Raw genomic sequence first — 22,425 nt, 5'->3', positions numbered from 1 at the left:
GCCCAGCAGAGAGCTGCAAAACTGCTCCCATTTATGTCTGCAAATGGAAAGGTTTTTCTCCCTCTTTTCTGTCTGCCTGAACTTTTTCTTTCTCCGATTCCCTTGTTTCTGGAGGGTCCTGTGTCAGTGTGTGAAGTGCTAAGCAGTGATCCCATGCAATGCCAGCCCCTTGCTTCACAAACCCTGGGACTCTGCTCCAAACCCATGGGATGAGCAGACCATGTGCTTCATTTTGCAGCCTGCACCAGATCTGGGACAGAAGATATTTTTTCCCCACTGTATTTCATGCTTTGCACTCCCGGGCTTCTGACCCTGGATATCGTCCTTCTATTTGTCTGACAAAACAATGCAGGAATCCCCTTCTGCAGTTTAAGAATTCCCATTTAAATCAACCGAATAACATTAGGCAGGAAGAGGAATAGTCCATTCAAAATTACTTTGAAATCACAAACTTATTTGAACTTTACTGGAGCTTTTAGTTTTACAGAGTTTAGAAACTAATAAATTATGTAGCAGGGCTCATGAAAATCTACCCGAGTCCGCTTATCCAAAAGAATATCCAACATTTTGGTTTTGCAAGAAAATAAAAATAATTGTTTGCACATGTTCAGGAGTCATTGGCAAGCATATAAAACTGATGGTTAAGGAGGTGACCATGTCAATAATTACAGTTTAAGAGAAGAGAGAGGGAAATAGGTGAGAGATGAGGAAAGCACAGAGCACACTGATCTGGCCTTGCTGTTATATCGGGTGTCACCGTTGTATCGCACCCTCCACTTGAGAGCAGCCCAGTCACTTTAACAACCCAGACCTGCTCCACGCAGGTAATTTAAAACCAGAGTTTCAGAGCAGAGTCAAGGATTTGCTGCCTGGCTTTTTTTGTTGTTCTTGCACATGTGATTATGAAGCTGATGGCAAGTCAGGGGATGCGGGTTGTGGCGGGTGGTTCTGCTGGGTTGGGGAGATGCTTTTGCAAAAGGATCGTTGCTGCTGAAACCTGAGAGCACGTGGAAAGGGAGAGAAGAGCTTGTGTTTCAAGGCGCTGGATTTGGAGTGGGCAGGGATCGGTGCAGTGCTCTGCTCCTTGGGAGGAGCGAGGCGATGCTTTCCTGCATCCTTAATTTCAGTGTGGGAGGTGATAAGGCAGAGGGGATGGCAGAGAGGAGGGAGCGCTGGGTTTGCTTTGATATAATTTTGTTTGCTGGACTCAATTAAGAGTTTCAAATGTTTTGATGTGCACAGAAACTTCTCCTCCTCCAGAAACACCTTTCCTTCCTTTTCTTTGCATGCCACCCAGTCCTGCCTGAATGGAAGGACTCAAGCTGAAGTTCAGGGGCTGTGGTTTGGCACTGTGATGCCAAGTTGCCTGTGGCTCTTTTGGCAGCCTTGTGCCATCCTCCCAGCCACCATGTCTCTGATCCACAGGCACCATCACCCACCGTGTGGCCAGTCCATCCCCTGCTGGGTCTGTGCAAGGGGCTGGCTCTGGGGACAGCCACCTACCTCCCCGATGCTTTCCTGTGGGGTCAGGGAATGAAACTGGCTGTTGTCCCGTTCTGCATTAGAGCAGCCTCGGGGGCTGAAGCCTATGGGGACCCCGGCTCTGTCACAGCATTTCCCATCTTGGCCGCTGCCTTTGCTGTGCTCTCCTTTGCTGCACGGTTGTTTCTGCTCCGTGTTTGTGTCGCTGATGCCCTCTGTGGTGAAGCTGTGATCTGGTCAGGGCTGTGAAACACGTGGGGAATGCAAATAACAGCGCATCCTACGCTCGGCTTGCTGCCATGCTCTCGAGATCCTCGCTGTGGATGGAGCTACCGTGGGTAATTAGCTCAGGAAAGGTCTTTGCCCTTTCCAGCTATACCAACAGGTTTTATCCTGCCTTCATCAGCCTGCAAGGGCTCAGAGCTCGTCCTGGAAAGGCTCTTTGTGCTGTGAACGCTTCCAGCTTCCACAGCGTTCAACAAGTGACCTCCTGGGATTTGCCCAGTCTGGTCTCAAACATATGAAAATTATTTGGGGCAACTTCTCCAGCTCTTTGGGCTGCGCTTGCCTTCCTCAGCTAAAATCTGTGTCCCCTCTGAGGGCAGTGATCCTGGATGTTTCTGAGTTCTGCATGAGGTGGCTGAGAGGTTGTGTTGTCCCCGACAGAGACCTCCTGCAATTGCTTAACGAGTGGATGTGGTTTATGCTCCCTGATGGAAAAATTGCTTTATATAACCTCCTGTCCTAAAGGAAAGGGAATAAAAAATTCTGAGCTAGTAAACTTTACTGCCAGCAAGATGTGGGGCCTGTTACAGCCTATTCTCCTCTTCTTTAAATGTAAATTTTTCTGGATGCCCTAAAGAGCCAATTTGCACTTTACTACAGTGCAGTGCTTTTCTCCTTAGGGTCTGGGTCAGCCTCAAGGAGATTTAAGAGCGCACCAGCTGGATTTTTAGGCTGCCAATTTCATCAGCCTGAACCTTGTTATAATCTGTTGGAGAACATCTTTCAGGTCCATATATCTCTTGCTTCCATATCCTCCCATTTGCAGAAGGATTTGAATAAAAAACAACCCACCGCTGAAAAAAACAGGAGCCATTTTTCATAGGGCTGGCCCGAACTGCACCCAGGTTTTTGGCCCTAATACTAACCTGCATCCCACTATAAAATCCTCTTGTCCTGGGCATCTTCTTTTGACTTTATTGAAGCAGGACTGGAGTGGTTATCCATGGGGGTGTGTAGTGGTAATGCTGATGGTATGTGCTGTGTTATGCTGGAAACAAACAGAGTAAATCAGGAGGGGGCAAATTTCTGCTCGTGAAAGGCAGTTTGCAGGTGGATGTCGTGCTGTTGGTGTGATGAGAGAGGAGCTGGGGCTGCCTTGGTCTCCCCACCAGTGCTCCTGATGATGCAGTGCCAGGAGGAGCAGGGTGGACTCAACTGCTCCCACAATATCTCGCCTTGCCACGAGCTCAGCCCCGGCTCTTGGCAGCTCATTTCATCTCTCTGTGATTAATGTTCCCTGTCTAGAACAGGAGTAATAATACGGGCTTCATCTGTTGGGACCGTGTGCTCCCGGGGCAGGGATGGCCCTGCTGGCTGCAGGTCTGGATGGGGTCCAGGAGGATGAGCCAGGATGTGACTGAGGTCCTTGGCAGTGGATGTCACCGCTAATTAGAGCAGTGAGATTAGCTGCTGAGGCACAGGAGGGAAAGCAAATCGTGTTTCCCAAATCGAAAAGGACAATGCTAGGGTATGAGCAAGTTCTTTTGAAGCTTTGAATGTGAATCACAGTGTCAAGTAAAAAATAATTAAACTTATTTTTTTTTTAAATGTACTTCAAAGTGTCTTTTAAGCTTCCCATTAATTCGAAGTTCTTTCTCTCAGCACTAAATAAATCTCTTGGTTCAAAAGCACAAGTGCTAATTGGTTTCTCTGAGTATGCCTGTCTGCTTGATCAATAGGGGAAGTAGTTTTTGTTAAATATTTGCACATATAGTCACATATTGTATTGCTCAGGGAGATGGTAAATGTTTCTCAAAAGGAGACTTGTAGAGTGAGGATTCCAGTAATTTTCTTATGGCCTTTATGTCAGAGCTAATCAGACTTCCTTCCTCCACCCCTTTGCAGAAAGCAAAGCGGTTTTCCCTCGCATGCTGCTGGTGTGGAGACGAGCGGGGTTGTTCAGCTGCCTGCCTGACCTCCCTGCTCTGACTGCAGACCCTGCCACTGTACTGCAGAGCTCACAGTCTGTGCCTCGAGCAGGGAGTGGCTGGGAGCCACGCTGCCTCGCAGGTCCTTTCGGGAGTTACCTGGGATGGTGTGTGGGATGAGCTGGGTTTGGATACGAAGCCAGCTGTTGGAGATGGATGGGGCTTTCAAACTCCCTGAGTGAGCGTGCACGGCCTTGGCGATTTCCTCACTGTCTCAATTAATTGCACTTTTACTGTTTCCATGTGCTTGCAGACTGCCGTTTACTTCCAACTTTGCAGCATTGTTGCTGTGCCCTGTTGCTGACTGCAATCAGTTATTTATGCTGTCTGAGTTGGGTCCCTCTCTCCCCTTGCTCCACTGCCTCCTTGCTCTGTCTGTGCTCTCTCTCTGGCCCATCTGAGCTGGTCTCTAGAGCAAACACCAGGAGCCTTCTTGTCTCACCATGGAGATTCCTCTGTGAGTGTCTCTGTCCCTTTATCTCTCATCATGAGCATCCCAGGAAGGCAGTGCTCTGCGTTCTGAGTCCACCTTTGTGACAGGTGAAAGACAAAGGTTGGCTTCTCCCAAATCCCCAGATGGGATGGGCTTGCTTTTCCATGTGTCTGGTTAGTTGGTCAACTGTCCCTGAAGCCCCAGGAAAGAGTCAGTGGGATTTCTTCAAGGTCTAATAAGCATTCCATGAGAAAAGCATAAATTGAGGTGGAATTTGGGTGCTCCTGGACACTGCACAGTGTCTACAGATTACAAACCAGTTGCACATTGTCACACCTCAAGGCACAGTTCCGGTCCCAAATACAGCCTGAGGAGATCCCAGGACCAGCCCGTGTCCATTCCCACTCCATCATGTGCCTGAGGACACCAGTCCTAATTATGAGTGCCATCACTCCTGCAGCTCCAGCAGCCTGGAGTGAGGATGCAGACCGAATGTTTATGGAGGTAAACATGATTATCTCCAATCACAGACCTTAATGATGGTTGTTATAATGACAGCAGTTGTGGGAAGGGCATGTAATTATGTTGATTCTTCCTTTTATTGTACATATAATAATAAGCTGTTTTATCTTAAGAGTACAGGGGGAAGATGGGGCATTTATTTCATTAGGGATTTTTTCTGATTGCCTGTTAGGCTAAATCCTGAAATTTTCAATCTTTCTGGAGTCAGAAGTCCCCTTCGGTTCAGTGTCAGAATGTGAGGGTCCTTATCCTGCCTAACTGCCAGGAGCACCCACACAGGGAATGGGGCCCCTGCATGGTGTTGAGACTCTGGCCACTTTGCAGAAAAATGCAGAGCATTCAACTAATTTCTTAATTTTCACCAAAAAAAAGAGTAATTGATGGGTTTGTGCTGGCTGCAGTCTGACTTGCTGAGAGGACCCCAGGGCTATCTCATAAAAAAGAAGTCACAGTGAGCGATAGATCACCGAGATGGCTGGAGCTAGCCTGACATTTTAAGACTTAATGGGTTAATAAAGTGTGTGTTTTAGGTGTCTGTCACTAAGTAGGGTTTGTCCATTCCCTTCACACACTCATACCTTGTTGGCAGTACCTTTGGCCTGCCCTGCACTACCACTGCTGCCTTTGTCTGCTCAGTCCATCTGCCTCAGCTCAGGTTGCACTCAATGTTTATCCCCCGTAATCCAATTTAAGTTGCTGCAGAAAGCAATGGGGATTTACAGAAAGAAAGAAAAAAAAATCTCACTGGTTTTGCAGAGCAGAAAAGACAGATTTTTTTTCCCTTCTCTTTCTTTAGTGTAACTGCCTCTTCTCATCTCTGTTATTCTTACCATGCATTAACAGTCTGCCCTCCACCCTGGTTTTGAGCCTAGTGTGGGGGATCCTGTCCTTGGTGGGGTCTGTATGAGGGACAGGCATTACAAAGACTGTGCCGAGGCTGATGTTTGCCAAGAGATATTGCCTTGTGAGTCCCAATTCTGTGAGCAGCTGTGAAGTTGGTCCCCTGGAGCCCATGAAAGAGGGGAGAAGCTGTATCCCAGGTTGGGAAACCACCCATGGAGGGGCTGATGCCCAAGTGAACTGTTAGAAAGGCTTTCTCCACACTCAGATGAAATTGTAGTTTTCTTACTCTGCTCTCCTTTAAAAAGAATTGCCTCCATTCTGCGTTTACACCCTTCAGATATCTCTGTGACTGCTGTTTCTTGGTTGCTTTTTATCTCTCATGTCAGCCGATATTTTGGACCAATCTTTAAGCAATAGCTCTATTTCTGTCATCTTCTGTAGCGTCTGATCATGACTATAGGGCAAATTATACCCTCAAAAGGTGTACTGGACCAAGTGAAGCATAACATGCCAAAGACACAGCGTTTAAACGTTCTGTTGGCAAAAGAAGTAAATTAGGACGTATCTGTGTGATGGGAAGCGAGGGTTTGCCTATTGTTGTTACAAATTCTGCAGTAACTTATCTCTCGCGGACATCGTTTAGCGTAATTGCTTTGCAAGAAACCTTTTGTGTGGCTGAGCCAGAACATTGTGCATTTGTATTTCGGTGCTTAACTTGCTCTTCATTAAGGGCTGAATAGCACCATCCTTCGGCTGTTACAGCGTGAGAGAGACCAAAGCGACAGAAGGGCATGGTGTTGTGTGCGAGAGGCAAACAGCCTCCTGCTCTGCCAAGCGGGAGAAGTGTCGGGAAGATGCCGGTGGCAATATGGTCTGAATCGGGAGATGCCGATCCCCCCTTCACCCCCACCGGCTGTGCTGCAAACGGGTCTGGGGCACGGCGCAGCCCCACTCCGCCCGGTCGCGTGGGGAGAGGGATGGATTTCCAGAACTGGTGTGAACTTCTGCTCCTGGGCTGGGAATGGCTGACACTCTGTGCTTGTGCAATTCTTTTTGTGCAAGAGACAATTTCCGGGGGGCTATGGAGTGGGACTGGGGTTTGGCAAGCCACTGGAGGGGTGTGCCTGGCCATCCCCTTCACTGGAGCCTCCAAAGGCAACCTCGAAGGACCATGCCTGTGGTTACGCCTTTGGAAATTGCACCCCGAGATTTTGAGAGCAAAGCCTTGGGAGGCACAGCATGCCCAAGGGTTTATTGTTTCTCCTAAACACTTGCACCCTGTAGCCCATCCAAAATGTTTCCATCATCCTCCATTTGCTGCAGTACCAGTTGACTCTTGCTGCTCCTCATGGTCGCGCTGCTGACTCTGTTGTTCTCTCTTCATTTCAGATTTTGGCCGTTCCTCCGAGCTGGCATTCGTTGTGGAGCCCAGCGATGACATAGCCGTGCAGGAGCAACCCCTGATCCTGTACTGCCAGGTGGAGGGCATCCAGCCCATCACCATCACATGGAGGAAGAACGGCGCGATGATCGTGGACAGTGAGAATGCCTTCATGTTGGCCAACGGGTCGCTCTACGTCTCCCGCTTCCAGAGGGTCCGGGGAGACGGCTCTTCGGACGAGGGCGAGTACGATTGCATGGCACAGAACCACTACGGGCTGGTCGTGAGCCGGAAGGCCAAGATCCAGGCAGCAAGTAAGTGCAAGCAATCCCACAAGGGGCACTGGCTTTGTTGGGAAGCAGGAGGGCAGCGTGGTGGGTGCTGGCTGTTCAGGGAGGGAGGGAGCATTAAAGACACGGAAGAGAAAATGAACATGGAGCTGGTATGGATGTCTGGCTGGTATCTAATCTGTGTAGCTGTCCAAGTGTGAAAGAAGAGCTAATCAGCTTTCTTGGGTAGAAAGCTAAAAACCACCTTCCAGCAGTAAATTCCCTGTGTCGGAGGGATAAGGTACTCTAAACTCACACAGTGAAGTCGTCTGTGGTTTGTGTATCTCCTGTGGTGAGTTTGGAAGCCCCTTTGCTGTGCAGCACAGCTGGGCTCTGCTTGGCAGGCAGTGCTTCCCAAATCATAGGCAAAGACCTTCTGAAGGTCATGGTGTCTTTCATTTTGTTATTTAATGCTGGCAGTGTGGAGGCAGCAAGGTCTTATTTACTACCCGGCGTGGCAGCGCCTTTGGGGGCAAGGCTAACAACACCAGACAGATTGTCTGGTGGGGGAGCCCGGAGGAGGAGACAGATGAAAATGTCAGTGAGGGAATGAAATTTAAAGGTGGGGGAGGAAGAATTCCAGGGCAGGCTGTGACTCCAGCCCTGCACACTACCCAGCTTAGCCCCTTACATTGCCCTGGCTGGAGCAGTTGGGTCCTGTTGGGTTTCCTGGTTCTGCCCTGCCAGCTCTGGTTGCTGGTTTGTGTTTATCCCAGGACTGATAGCGGAGCTGGAGGGTCATGGTGGTTTCTGTCCCTGTTGTGTTGGTGGCCAGCTTTGCCCACAGACTGTAGGCCCCGGGGGTGCAACCACTGATCTTTTTTCATTCAACCAGGAGTTGCTGTTGGGTGTAATTTCTATGTGAATGTGAGGACAGGTGTCTGGTACAGCCCTGAGCTCTGTCCAAACACTGGTTTGTTAAGTAAGTTCTACTGCAGGTTCTCCGACTTGCGTGGGAGATGGCTAGTGCTCTTCTTTCAGTGCAAGCCACTTACCACTGCTTCTGTTGCGTACACAAATCACACCATGACTTTTTTGTGCAAAGCTGGAAAGGTCTACAGCAAAGTCTGGGGCCGAGGTCCCCCATCTGCACTCCCCAAACCGGGGGGCCTTTCGGAGCGCGGCCGCCCGCTCCCCACAGCGCTGGGGCCGGCTGGCAGCCCACCAAGGGAACACTTCAGCCCTTGTGTATAACAATCCCCGAGTGCGTGAAGTGGCCATCTGCAAACCTAGCTTTTCAGGAGTGTAAGAAGTGACATTGTCCAGGAGCCAAGGGCTTTGGGTCTGTGCCAGATTAGCAGCTGGATCTCAAACTTGTCAGTCTTGTGGTGCTAAACCTTGGAGCACTTTTGGTGAATGGCTCTGGCATTTATAAGCTGGAAGCCAGCTGACACACAAGCACAATGTCAAACTTCTTGGACCTGTAAACAGGAGATGTGAGAGCTAGAGGAATTACCTTTGGGATTGTGGATTGTCAATAAACACTGTTATCTCAGCTCCTGCATCAATATGTATGTGATGTGCTGTGTGTCCCTGAATAGTGTTTCCTTTTGTAGCCATAGTTTCACGTGAATCAAAATGAAAAAGGGATTGTGTTGAAAATGCTCTGGACTCTCTTCTTGCTTCGGGCTTGGTTGCTTGCCAGCCTTCAGAAGAGGTCTGGGTGAAGCTAGCACAAAACAGGGGGCCCCTGGCCTTGATGCCACAGGTGCCTGCAGATAATGGGAATAAAACAGGATGTTGTGGGCAAGTGTAACCTGCTGCTCAGGGCGAGCTCCCCTGCTGTGCCTGAGCCGAAGGAACATGCACTTACACTCAGGACTCGGCTTAATCGTAGATGAAATCTCCTAAGAATGAATCTTAGTTGTACCCCGAGCCCCCGTGTCTCATGGTGGTTACACACAAGCGACAGTGATTTTCCTTGCCCCAAGTCCCAATAAGCCAGTCAGAGGAGAAGGGTAATTATCCCCATTTGAGAGATGATGGGACCGCTGCATCGAAGGAGTGGGTGCTGGCTGCCTGGGAGGGGAAAAATCCCTAGCGCTAAGCAGACCTTGGCGGAGCAGAGTAAATACTGCCGGTGGGTAAAACCTCATCCCAGTGCTGATCTCACCTTCCCTCTGAGCCTGACATCTGAACACAAAAGCAAAGGAGAAATAAAAACCTTTCACAAACAAAAATCTTGAAAGTTGATCAAGGCCGTGCTACTGAGGAATAAAAGAGATCTGACAGAGCAGAGCCCCTCGAGAGCTCTGTTGCACTTTTCGCTGTCTTCAAAGGCAGGCTGTTAGTCTCATATCACCGTTACAGACCCTGGCTTTGTATTATTGCTTGGAATATAATCTTCTTGGCTCGGAGGAATGTACATATTTGCATTCAGGAAATGTGGGCTGGATATCATATTTTTATGTTTCAAATTTACTTCAACGCTTGGCATTGAGTAAAATTTAACTGGAAGAGTATGCTGCTCTCAGCCGCTGCGCGTGCGGCCCTGGTGGGCTCAAGGTGCTGGCAGTTTCCCCACAGGGTGGGTGCTTCTTAAAACCTTCCTCCTTAAAAATTGACTCATTAAATTAATTTAATTAAAATTCCGGGGTATTTCTGTATGTCGTCATTCTTAATGGAAGATACTCAGAGGAGGGAAATGGACCTTGGCTGGTTTGTGGATTGGCAGGTCAGGTGCTAAACACACTGATAATATTTTTGTAGTGTAACCTTCTTTTGAACAAGCACGAGTGTGTAAGAAGCCTACGCGTGACTGAGCTGAGGGAGGCCCTCGGCATTTCCACCCTCTGCCTGACACCCCGGTTGGAATTCTTTCAGTTGCTGTTTCTGTGTCTGTTCAAACCCTGGTGTGTTAGTTTAAAAGGTTGTGGAATGCAACATGTTTTTATAATCTGATCAGGTTATTGAATACAGATCTTTTCTGTCTCCTAATGACAGTTTCATAATTTCGCATGACTCCGAGCTGTCTTAATTAAAATCAGTTTCATAGGCAGAGTGTTCTCTGGAGGCACTGCTTGGCTGTGTCGGCGTGGGTCTCTCTGAGGAGCTGGATTTCCCTTGTGCATGTCAGAAGCTGAGCATGCCTTTGCTCCCTGTGGATGGAGATACCCTGGGGGCAGTAGTACCATCCAGAGTCCACTCCTCTGGAAGGTGGGCTCCCCAAAACACAGCCACCTTTCTTCTCATCACCACCCTTTGCTTAACTTGGCCTGACTTGACTCTGATCGTGTTGTCTCATGGCATTTCCAGCCCTTTTTGCTGATGCTGTAATTTGATGGACCTGGCTCCACATCTTCATAAATCACAGCCCAGCCGGTGGAGTAAGACCCATTGATTATATCACTCAATAACAAGCAGTTACCACTAATTGGAAATCACCATCAAACTGGGTATCAGATCAGGCTCTGCACGTACCCAGCCTGAGAGTAGCAATTTTCCCTGTTTGATCTGATGCTTAAAAAAAAAAAATCAACAAAAAAAGGAGAGGGGGGAGTAAGTCGATGGTGCAATTTAGAGCCAAAGAGGTTTCTTGAAGTTTGGTGAAATGGACCTGCCCAGTATTTGAAGTACTGTGGTACCTGATAATAACTCAGGAAGCTTTTCCTGCCAAGCTGCCTGGCTAAGGGAGGAGGTTGGGAATCACAGCGTTGTTAAAGCAGCAAAGATCTTCCCATCGTTTCAGCTCCTCTGCACAGAATATATTCAGGGTTTAACCTGCAGCCCCCTTTCCAGGCTCTGGGGTGGTGGGAAGAGCTGCTGAGCCCAAATAATGGCAGCATTTATAAGAGTGTAGAGACAAGAAGGAAGTCTAAAAGGATTAGGGAGAGACAAAGGGGGCTGATTATTTTATGGGTCACAATACAAGGCATTAGAGTGAGATCACAAAGGGATGTAATTACAAAAGAAGGCCATACTGGGGGGGATCAAACCAGGATTAGAGTGGGAAATGTTTTTACACAGTTTTGTTCCACTCATTATGAAGTTAGCATTTTAAATTAAGGTTTAAATAAGGTGGCACCAAAGTTGTCACCAAGGTATTTCCTGGGCAATGCCACTGTTTGGATGCAGATTGTGAGTCTCAGTTCAAAACACCAAGGCAGACCTTAAACACGTGGATTTGCTGTTGGCTTTTCTTGTGCCTGTACAATATCTGTGTTGTCAGCAGAGCCCTACCTATGGCTTATGCTTGGGACAAGTGAACCTGTTTCTGCAGTTGGAAGGGAGATACTTTTGTGATGACTTGTTTTAGTGGTGCAAAACGTGCTGGAGGTAAAGGTGTGCCCTGGTGTCGGTTTATGGTTCTGGAGACATAGTCCTGTTACTTCCAGGAACTTTTAGCTAATGCTTTCTATTTTTATTTTTAAACTGCATTTTATTGCAGTTTAACCCCTAGTGTTACATGCCAAGTTTCCTCCATCCATAAATGAGATTTTTTTTTTCCATGTTGTGGCTCTGCTCCCATTTAATGCTCTTTCTTCTCCAATGCTGAGCAGAAGGGCTCAGTCCTGATGCCAATGATGTTTCTTTATTGTCTGTGCTTTGAATGCTATGGTAAGCCCAGAGCAAGTTCTGGGCTTGTAGCAGTGGGTCTCGGGGGAAAAATACCCATGAGGAATTACTAAAGGAAAAAAAAGGAAAGAAAAAGAAATTAAGCAAAGCAGAAAGACTGTGAGAGGTTTCCAGAGGATGGATGTGATGGGTGAGTGGGTTATTTCCCTCCATCAGCTCTTTTGGCTGCCCCTAGGACATGCTGGCTCACGTGATGCTGCCTCTCACATCTGCACTGTAGCAGTGCTTGGCCCTGTGTGTGCTGCAAAACAAATGTACAAATATCAGAGTCACCAGGGGAAGATTGGAGAGATTTGACTGGGAATTTTAGTAGATTTGCAGGATTAAAAGAGTTTGTCACTTACCACCCACAGCATTTCAGCGTCTGCATGTAGCAGCCAGGATTCATCCTGAGACTTGAGCATATTATAAGACCATATTTCTTTTGGCTGCTCATTTCTTAGCAGTGTGATAGTTATTTAAATATCATCTTGCACTTCTTCGCGAGGCTTCTAACGTGGATGCGCCAACCTCGGCTCCGGCAGCGTTATCTCTCCTACAGGGGGGCTGCACTGCAGGCAGTAATGTCACTTAGTCATTTATAGAAAGCTCAGGGGAAATATATCAGAAGAATTTCATTAATGGCAGCACTGTTGAGTTATTTGTCTCAATTAACTCTTGGAGCACAGCTGAGGAAGTTCTGACATCTCCACAGCCACACCTGCAGCACGAGGCAGTTTCTGCCTCCTTTCTTAACGCGGGCTGAAGCTCTGGGGAACCTGCACGAGCAGTTCTGTGGGGACAGCACAGTGCCCAGCCCTATGTGCATTTATCCTGATTATCCTCTGCCTGCTGCTCTGCTCCAGCCTCTCCTTGAAGCATGAGGTTATTTAATTTGTGAGGGCAGGTCTCTGCTACCTTAGTCTTCTCCTTGGCATCATAACCCCCCCCCCCCCAATCCCAATGCTGTCACCTAGAGCAGCTCTTTATCTACCTAATCTCATTTTAGTTTAAGGATTTGTAATGCCACTAGTTAATGGTTGTTTTGCCAGCAGGCTGGGGATAACCTGATGGTTATATACAGGTTTCACTCTCATTTTGCCCTATAGGAGTCCCAGCTGGCTATGATGTGGCCAATAACATCCATGCACCAACTGTGCCTCAGTTTTCCTTCTCTGAACCCAGGATAGGTTTACTGTCAGTGCCATCATTTGCACACCTCTGTGAACACCTTGGGGGGGCCAAGCTGATGTTTTGTGTTTATCAGGGACCCAGGTTAGCTGGATGTGGTTTTGCTTCCCTGCAAGGGGTGTGCAGTCCTGGGGCCAGGCTAGGGCTCAGGGGAGGGATGGGCTGCTTTTCTGCCACTGTTCATTGGCAAAACTGTGAGTAGGAATCAATTTTTGGAGGCATTTGACCAGAACAATCTTGATCTATCTGAGTACCCATTGTGACTGGGATTTGAGGACCCTGCTTTGAATGGTTGGGGCCTTTGGGTGCAGTAGGGACATGAGCAAGGGCAGACCTCACAAATCCCTTCATATGGGTGCGCCCCTGCACAGGGGCCAAAGCTGCTTTCCTGGGCTGGCAAGATGGGACCTGGGAGAGATGTTGACCAGAGCTCCTTGATGTCAAGGGGTGCTGGATCCCCACTCCATGCACCTCCTCTTCCACTCCAGTTTTGGCTCTACCCACCATCCCGACCCTGTTGCTGGGAGGGGTGTCTGCTCCCACTCCTCTTAGGCACAGCATATGGTTTTCAGAGAGGTTCTTGCTTTAAACCCAATTTTACAGTTGGGTTGACTGAGGCAAAAGGAGGTCAAACGATTCGCCTGAGGTCACCCAATAAGTGGCTCAGATTAAATCTCAACCCATGCCGCTGCCCGTTCCCAGCGCTGGCTGTGCTGGCCAGACCAGATGGCCTTCTGAATGCAGCGTCAAGATCCTCGGCTTTTTCTCTACCTCATTGTTCTCCATTGTGGGCTTCTGAATGCAGGACCTTGAAAAGTGAGAGTCATTTGGATTTGCTGAGTCCAAGTTATTCTGTCTAATGACATGGATTTGCAGGAGAGGGTTTAAACACACTGTTTGCTACAGAGGTTGGAATTTTTTAAAACTCTCTCTGGCTGACCAGCTGAAATTGGTCCCTTACCCTTTCAGCTGCTGGTTCACTGACTGCAGGGCTGCCCTGGCTTTGTATCTGTACACGTTTGTCCGTAGGGCTCTCAGGTCCTGATTCATGGGATAATTCCCGAGCACTGCACACTCTGGTCTGTTTGTGCAGTTTGTGTCTTCCACCTTAGCTTGGTCCTGGGATTGCACAAGGGGGTCAGTGCAAGGTGGTCCTGGATATACAGTGTTGTGTTTGCCTCTGGGAATCTGCAGACTCTTGTATTAGCTCTGGAAATGCAGATGATGATGCATCAGGGGATGCTGATATCTCCTTCCAGATCTGGTGTGTCCTGTGTCCATACATCACCCCTGACCCAGCAGGGGCTACAGGTGAGGTTAAAGCAGAGCATCGGGTATCACAAGATGAGGTCCATCCGTGTTCTCTAAAATAAGGAGCTGCCTGGAAAAGTGCTGCTCTCTTTTGGAAAGCAGGTGTGCAAATCCTTTGGACTTGCAGAGCAGAGACCATCTGCCCATGAAGCAGCAACCCCTGGGTGCCTGGGGCAGGCTGAGGTCCTTGGGCAGTGGGGGTTCTCCTGCACCCACACATCCTTCTGCATTCTCCCCCGTGGGAGGGCCCACACTCTGACCTTAGCCACTCACATGCCTCAGTAAGTTGGCACCTCTTGAGCATGCCTTGATTAATGGTGTTTTTTTGTCAGTCCTAAGAGACCCCATTATGTCCCTTTGATGCTGCATTTCGCACTTACCACTGTCACTGAGCTCAATGACTAATTTTCACAGGTCATGGGAGAGGGACAATGGACCAGGCCACATTTGGAAGAAACAAATGAAATTTTGCTGCAACTGAGAGCACTAATTAAGAGTGAGGATCAATTTGGGTGTACAAAAGAGATAGTTTTAGGCTGGTGGTGTGTAAATGAGTGGGGAGCGGAAAAGGTTCAGTGTGTGCATACTTGAGCTGCAGCATTGTACTGTGCTGCATTTCATCGATTCTTCTGTGCTCATTCATCGAGGAAAAACCAAGTGTTTTCCTGCCTGCTGTGCCCAGGAAGGGCAGGGACAGCAAACCTGCCAGATCAAGTCATGGTTGATCCCTGTGAGATGTTTTTGGCCAGGAGCAGGAGATTGTGTTTCTTCAATCTCATTGCTCATCTTTGAGCATGGCACTGCAGGTTGGCTGTTGGCTTTTGAGCACAATGCATGGCACTCCCTGCCCAGATGTGTGGGCAGGATGATGACCATCCTCATCCCAAGCCATAGCTTGCCCTACCAAGGATTGCACTGTTTGCTGAGACTCAGAGGAACACTGATTTGGAAGAGGTGTTAGAGAGGGAAGGGGCACAGTGAACTTCCATCAAGGAGGATGTCATGGATGCAGCAGAAAAGACAAGGAAAAGCCAAGACTACACAAGCTGGATTCATGGCTTCACTGAGCATTGCAGAAGTGTGATTCAGGTTAACCCTGAGTCAGGGTTAATGTGTATTTAGGATGAGCTGATTTCAAGTGTCCAGGTGCCCAGGCTGTGACAGTTAAAATCAGTTTGCAGATGGTTTTGGTAAAATCATGTCTGTTTTTGATTGGATTTGCCTTGGGCAGAAAGGTAGGAGCATCAGCTGTAGCATCCTTTTGCTAAGAGCGTCCTCCAGGGCCTGTGGGGTTCCCATGAAGCAAAGGCTAAATGGATTTGAACCCAAACACATTTATGGTACTGAGCAAATCTCCAAAATAGTCAGGTGGAAACAGCAGTTTCATTTTCCCTGTTGCTTGGTGTTGTTTGCCCACAACCATTTTTTCCCCTGCAGCTCAGCAGAGGATAATGGGACGTTCTGCCTCAGCCCAGGGAGTTGCTCCTGGGCTCTATGTGGTGACATTGCCCTAAATATTCAAACAATGCAGCCCCATCCCTTTGGTCCCCATCATGGCAGCTCTGTCCGAGGTGAGGGTGCTTCCCAAGGCACTTTGTTGGCTCGGAGCAGCATCCATGTCCAGCTCACCATAGTTTCCCATGGCAGTGTGTAAAGGGACGGGAGGAAAGTCCTGACTGCATCTTTCATTAGTGATCCTAATGCTCAGGGGGGGAGAGGACAGGCAGGGCCCCAAGGGGGTCAGCTTGAACTCTCTCTCAAAAAAAAGGAGGGGATAGAGAAGAAAAAGTCTTTGCGTGCTTGACTGACCATTGGAAAGATGACAACAAAAATTACTGGTTTTTTAAAAAAATTTTTTTTGATGGCCAAAGAGAAAACAGCTTCCTTGTCCCTTGAGACATCTATGGGTGCTCTAGACCTTCTTGAGGGCTCGGGCTCTGCAGGCACCCTGCACCTCTAAATGACAGGGACTGGGCAACATCCTAAATACAGAGCCTGGGATACTCTTAAAGATCCAGACTTGACTGTTTTGGCCAAAGCAGTCGGGTGGTTGATGCCTTGGGAAGCCTGGCTCTGCTACTGCCATCCCATGTGACTTTGGGCAACTCTCCTGGTGCCCTCGTATCTCCAGGAATTGGGGATGGTGGCATTAGTCCTCCCCAGCTCCCCTATCCCCGGTTTGGGGGTCCATCACTCACCAAGCTGGTCTGGGGGGCCCTGACCCTGCTTGAAGCTGTCAGAGCTCGTTATCAGCACGGGCAGCTCCTTCCCACCGCAGTGGGTCTGGGGAGGCCGGTCCCCTCCGGGCACAGTGCTCAGCGCTGATTGCGCCGTGGCTAATCGGGGTTGAGGAGCTGGGGCGCTGCGTGGCCCTCACGGTGCTACCAGCTGTCCATTTTCATGAGCCTCCTGGCTCTGACTTTTCTGAGACCTTTGAGCTTGTACCCAAGGAACCAACCAGAGGGTTCAGAAGTTCTTTTATGGGAAGACAGAAGTCTGTGCATCATATATTTGTATGCAAAAGCCTCTTAGACGAGGCGTTGTAAAAGCCTTAGACGAGATGTTTTAAAAGCCAGCGTGGCATAGGTGCACAGAAGGTGTTTGTGTTGCTGTGCTGGGGAACATGTATGAGCCCTTCTGGTTTAAAGCGTGGTTTGCATGCGTTTGAAGCACCTCTGTGATTCACACTGCTGCATCCCGCGGGGAAAACGGGATTTGTTCTCCTACAGCTCCCTGCCCAAGGGGAGCCTGCTTAATTTTTCTTTTACTAAGTTCCCCCAAGAACGAGAGAGTACCTGATCTTCCAAAAGCATTTCCAATGTGCGGAGAAGTCTGGATGACTCACAACTTTTAATTAGCTCTCCTGACCGAGGCAAGGATCCCTCCCTTCCTCCCTCCCTCCCTAACAGAGAGGTGGTGATTAGAATTACAATGAAGATAATCCAAACTGTATGTGTAGGGTTTTCAGTAAGCGGAGAACAAAGCAGGACATCCATCTGGTGAGTGTGAGCCCATAATACCTTTCTGCTCATTTCTCCAGTGCAACAGGAGCTGCTTGGGACGGAAGCAGGCTCATTATTTTGGAAAGGCTTGCTGACACGCAGAGCGGGGCTGGCTTGTAATCTCTGAGGCACTGAAACCGCTGCTCAGGAAGGAGCATTGCTTTTAATTTTAAGTCTACCTTTGTATTTCTCCTTGTTAAAATCTGCAGCGATGAGGGATACCAGCCTCTTCTGAGCCTGCCGTTAATTAGTGTGTGAATGAGAGATGCCCTTAGTTTTAGCAAGGCTAATCAAAGCTGTAAGGGAGTTTTAAAAGGCAGCCCAGCTAAGCCTGTCCTATGCAAACATCCCAGCAGCAGTGAGGAAATGCATTAGCTGGGGACAACCTCCTTTCAGAGTGATGCTATTTCCCCTTGCTTAAAATCTCCTCTGTGTCAGAGCTCCTGCCTCAAAACTTGGGCGTCCCTTCATGCCCTGTCTTTGCAGCGGGAGACTCACCTGTGCCATGGGATCAGCTTTCCCATGCCATGCCCTGCAGCAGCAGGAAAGAGGCAGAGTTTGCAGCAAAGCCATGTTGGGCCCTCAGCCACACTGTGCTTTATGGCCAGCTGGCTTTTGCCAGGCTGCTCCAGCCCGGCAGAGGACAGGCACATTGTGGGACAGGGACAACAAAAAGCTGTTGTGGAGGAGCTGTGGAGGAGCAGCCGCCGCTCGCAGCCATGCCGGCAGTGCAGCGCATGCCTCGAGTCCTGCCATGGCAACAAGTTCATCCCTGGGCCAGCACAGTGCTCGCACAGGAGCCAGCCCAGCCTGCGGCATCCCCGGCAGGACCCAGGGAGGCAGGGGGGATGGCGTGGGGTTTCATGCCTGTGAGATGCTCTGCCAGCTTCAATACTCATGCTGGTGGTTTCCTGCCCCAAAAGGAGAGGAGAGCTGCAGGGAGATCCTTCTGGAGTCATGAGCTGGGCAGCGCTGGTGTGCAGAGTTGTGGTGGCTCTTGCCTTCCAACACAAAGAGCTCAGGAAGGATGATGGAGAGCTCGGGTCCAGGGGAATGTTGGTCAAACACGAGGAATCCATACCTCTTATGAGCGTTTCAAGCACCAGAAAGATCCCCCCTGCATATCAGAGCTAGGTGCAGCCTTTGCTTGGAAGGAACTGTCTTTCCAAGCCGGGATCCCGGTGCTGAACTTGCCGCCGGCAGCCCTGGCGTGCTGGTGGAGTGCAGCTGGTGCAGCTCAAAGGGAAAATATGATCAGCTGTTGAATGGCAGAGATTTGAGATGTCACGCCAAGGCTTCGCATTTCCATTTTGCGAGGCGTGCTGTGAAATTCATAGGTGGAGTATTTCTAGGAAGCTGCTTTTCTTCCACTAGGAAAAAGTGAGGGGAAAAGCAAAAAAATAAATAACGTGCTGGATTGACAGCTTCCAGCATTAAAAGCCTGATTTGAGCTGTCTCTCCCCTCCCAAAATCATGACACTTGTTCTGAGTTCTTGATATTAAAAAATAAGAAATTATTATTTCCTTTAGGTTGCCTATTGGCTTTTAGCTGTTATGATGCACTTAAGTCATGTTTCCAGCATTTGTGAGTCGTGAGGGAAAAAAAAAAGCTCGAAAACATCTCGGTTTTAGCATAACGAGAGCTAAGGTTGACAGAACTGTGAAATCCTGAAAGTTGGGGCTTCACGGCATTGCCAGACATCAGAAGGTCCTTGATGACATGATGAGAGCTGGGAAAGCTGAATAAACTGATGAGCTTCTTCCATTCTCGTCCCTTGTCATGTAAATAGGCTCCAATCTGCATGTCAGATCCCTTGGGGAAGGAGTGTAATAACATTAAAAATAAGGCAGCAAGCCTCCAAAGTGAGTGTGTGAGTGTGTGTGTGTGTGTGTGTGTGTTAGCAATCTTTAAACAGGCAGAAAATATGCTTGGAGCAGTTTGGAAGGGGTGAGAGGGCTCCTCGTTACCGCTCTGCTTCAGATGCAAAAAGGTAACTGCCGGGGCTTTAAAGAAAGTACTTTAATGCCACATAAATATAATTGCTTCGATGAAATGTCTTTAGCCTCCTGAGGGAAGTTGTAGTCTGTGAGCCTTTAGATATGAATGGACGACTCTGTAATTGCTATTGTTTCGGAGGCACATTAGGAAGGCCTAACGCTGATCGCTCCTGGCGTGCTGTGGAAGCGGAGTCGTGGCAGTCCCAGGCAGCAGGCAGGGAGAGGGGATTAGTATGCACTTTGCAGGATGAAAAACTGACAAACGCTTCAGGACTGGAAGTTTTTCTCCTAATTAGATTGTGGGCTTGTGAATTGTATTTGATTTTTTTTTTTCCCCCCCCTTCTCCTTTTCTGGCTGATATGCAGAGTGAAGGTATCTAATTCTTGGCAATTTAGGCTTTTGATAATGAGCTTGAAGGCAGCATCTCAGAGGAGTGCAGAATTGATGGGTTAGTACATCAGCTCTGGTTAATGCAGTCTCCTGACTCTGGCAGGGTCCAAACCTGCTGGTTCAGAGGAAAAAAGCAAGACAAGGGTATCGAGAAAAAGTATTTTTTTACTTTGTTAATGCTGATTAGTAAAACACGGGATATTCTGGTACGTGGGATGTGCTTCTGTCTTTGGATTGGGAGCAGCTATGTCTAAAAATCAGAACCTGGGCTTGGAGATCATTCCTAAGAGATAATTTGGGTTGTCTCCTGGTTTTGGAGACCGTAAGCATCCTGTTTTCCAGCTCTTCTTCCATGGCATAGGGCCCAGAAAGGCTCACAGGCTGGTCTGGCATAGTAGCTACTAGGCAGGAGCTGGAACACCTTAGCCCATCCTAGCAATTCTGGCATTTTTCCTGAAAACAAGTGAATCCATGGTCCTGAGAGGCAGCAGTTGGATGTTTCTTCTTGCAAGAATATCTGTCAGGTAGAAGCCAAAAAGGAGATGAATTTCTTTCCTTGGGCTGTGTGTTTGTCTCCCCTGCAATGCTGGTCTCCTCACACCATCCTCTGTGCACCTCCAGCTTGTTTGATGAAGTTGGTTCCAAAATGTGTGGGAGCTGCTACTCAAAAGGCCTGGAGATGGAGCCTGGAAGGAGCTGTTCTGGGGACAAACCAGAAGAGATGGGGTGAGGTCCTTCCTGATTGCCCTGTCCTCGCAAAGGGATTGATACAAACACACCCCATCTCTGCTGCACCATGAGCATCCTGTTACAGAATGAAAAGTAGTAACTTACTGATGCTTTCCCTTGACTGTTGAGCCTCAAGTGGTAAATCTTGGTCTTACTTGGAATCTGTTTTCATTCTGGAGGTTTTTACTGCCTTCAGAAGCTTCGCTTAGAAGAGCAGGATTTTATGGCTCTAAACTGTTTGCTTTTAAAGAATTGGTTTCTTTTTCTCATGGGCTTTTTTAAAAAATGAAAATGAGAGGAGTCATGTAATCCTTAACATACATTGTCCCAGATTAATAACACTATTTTTCACAGTGAACATGATCCTGGCCCACTGTAATTTACTCTCCATCCTGGCTTGCTCTTAATTAGGATGAACACTTTTGTGAAAACTCCACATATGGCCAGTGCCAGCTTCCATAATAAGTTGCCCCAAAAAAACGTGTGGGACGAGGGGTAGTGAGTCAATGAAAATCCCGACATAAATTGACTTTTTGTGTCCTGGCAGTGCTTGGCTGAGAGCCAACAACAATAAGAGCCCGGCATGCCAGAATTCACAGGCAAATAACACTTTTCCACTAGAGCATCCTTACGAGACACCCTCCCAGCAGCCGTCCTTCCTTCCTGCCACTCATTCCCTTGTGTCCAAGGAGGCTGTCGAGGCGGTGAGCGAAACATCTCGGTGTTGTGACGGGGTGCGATGAAAACATGAGTGACAGAGTGACATTTTGACAGCCTGACTTCAGGTTCCTACTGCAAATGTAAATACGCTCATTTGAATCCAATTTACACAACCAGGAGTTTTTTAACGGAAAGTAAACGGAGGATTGCTTAAAGGTGACTTTTGGGGGGTTTATTTCTTAATCCAGGTTGTTTGTGCGGTTTTTAATGGGTTCAGCTGCAAATTTCTATGGTATTGTGGAGGTCCAGCCCACTTCGCTCCAGTCACGTGTTTTTCCATCAAATTGCTTTGTTTTCTCCCAGTTTAATGCTAATCCCTGTCTGAGTTGAGAGACCGCCAGCAATGTAGTTCATTAAATGTACCTATTGAGCAGCTGATAAAATTGAACTGCAATCCCATCCTCCTCAAATCAAGGACTCTTAAACAGCCAATAGTCCATTTTATCTTTTTCCTAAGGGGTCTAATGTGTTACTCTTTCTCACTTGGAGACTTGCTGTGTTTTCACTGGAGAAGAGTCACTGAGTGTCTTGTCAGGTGGGAACACGAATGGCTGAATCGCTCTTCGAAATATGATTTATTTAGACAGTCTTGGGGATTTCTCATTCCTCCTTAGTGCTCCTTGTAGTAATTCCTCCCTGAGGTTGGGTTGAGTAGTGCTGGAAGGTAAGGTGCAAGTTCCCATCTCGGGAGCAATACAGCTCTGGCTCAGTAGCAGGTGGTGTGAGATGATCCCTCACAGCATGGGGATCCACCGTGGATGCAGATCTCCTGTCCTTCTGGGATCTGACTGCAGCACTGTCCTAGTGCCTTCCTTCCCAGGCTCATTTTCCTCCTGGTTTTCTCAGAGGGCTATTTTTGTCTCTTCTGTGTTCCTTGGAGCAGCTGAGTAGCTCTTGATGGCCGCAGTATTTCGGATAAAGCAAGTTGACCAAAGAGACCAATGAGATGGACCATGACCAGATATGGCAAAACTGTGGGTAACCGAAGCTCGCTTGAGGCTGGACCCTTATCCCAAGATCCTTAACCAGAGCAGGATGTGGTGCCTGTTACCCCACAAATGGGGGTCACAGTGGGCAAACAGACTGGGCTCAGCACCAGTTCCCAAAGGGACCGTTTACTAAGGAGAGTTTAAACAATATTAGAAAAACTTTCTTCACAGGAAGGGTTATCAAGCATTGGAACAGGCTGTCCGGGAAGTGATGGAGTCACCATCCCTGGAGGGGTTTAAAAGACATGTAGATGTGGCACCTGGGGATATGGTTTAGTGGTGGCTTTGGCAGTGCTGTGTTAGTGGTAAGATTTGATGGTCTTAAAGGTCTTTTCCA

The 22,425-nt window shown here is 48.3% G+C and overlaps 1 protein-coding gene across 1 annotated transcript in view; it reads left to right on the top strand.

Moving 5' to 3' along the window:
* IGDCC3 (immunoglobulin superfamily DCC subclass member 3) overlaps nucleotides 1-22,425 on the top strand; it is a 102,988-nt gene that overhangs the window by 3,127 nt on the left and 77,436 nt on the right. The window contains exon 2 of the mRNA XM_064669198.1: nucleotides 6,883-7,188. Within this exon, the coding sequence (XP_064525268.1) occupies nucleotides 6,883-7,188 (306 nt within the window). The remainder of the gene's footprint in view (nucleotides 1-6,882; nucleotides 7,189-22,425) is intronic.

This window comes from Pseudopipra pipra, chromosome 12 (assembly GCF_036250125.1).
Source record: "Pseudopipra pipra isolate bDixPip1 chromosome 12, bDixPip1.hap1, whole genome shotgun sequence".
In the NCBI taxonomy this organism is placed as follows: Eukaryota; Metazoa; Chordata; class Aves; order Passeriformes; family Pipridae; genus Pseudopipra; species Pseudopipra pipra.
The sequence above is the reverse complement of the archived record's forward strand: the minus strand, read 5'-3'. Positions and strand labels throughout refer to the sequence as shown.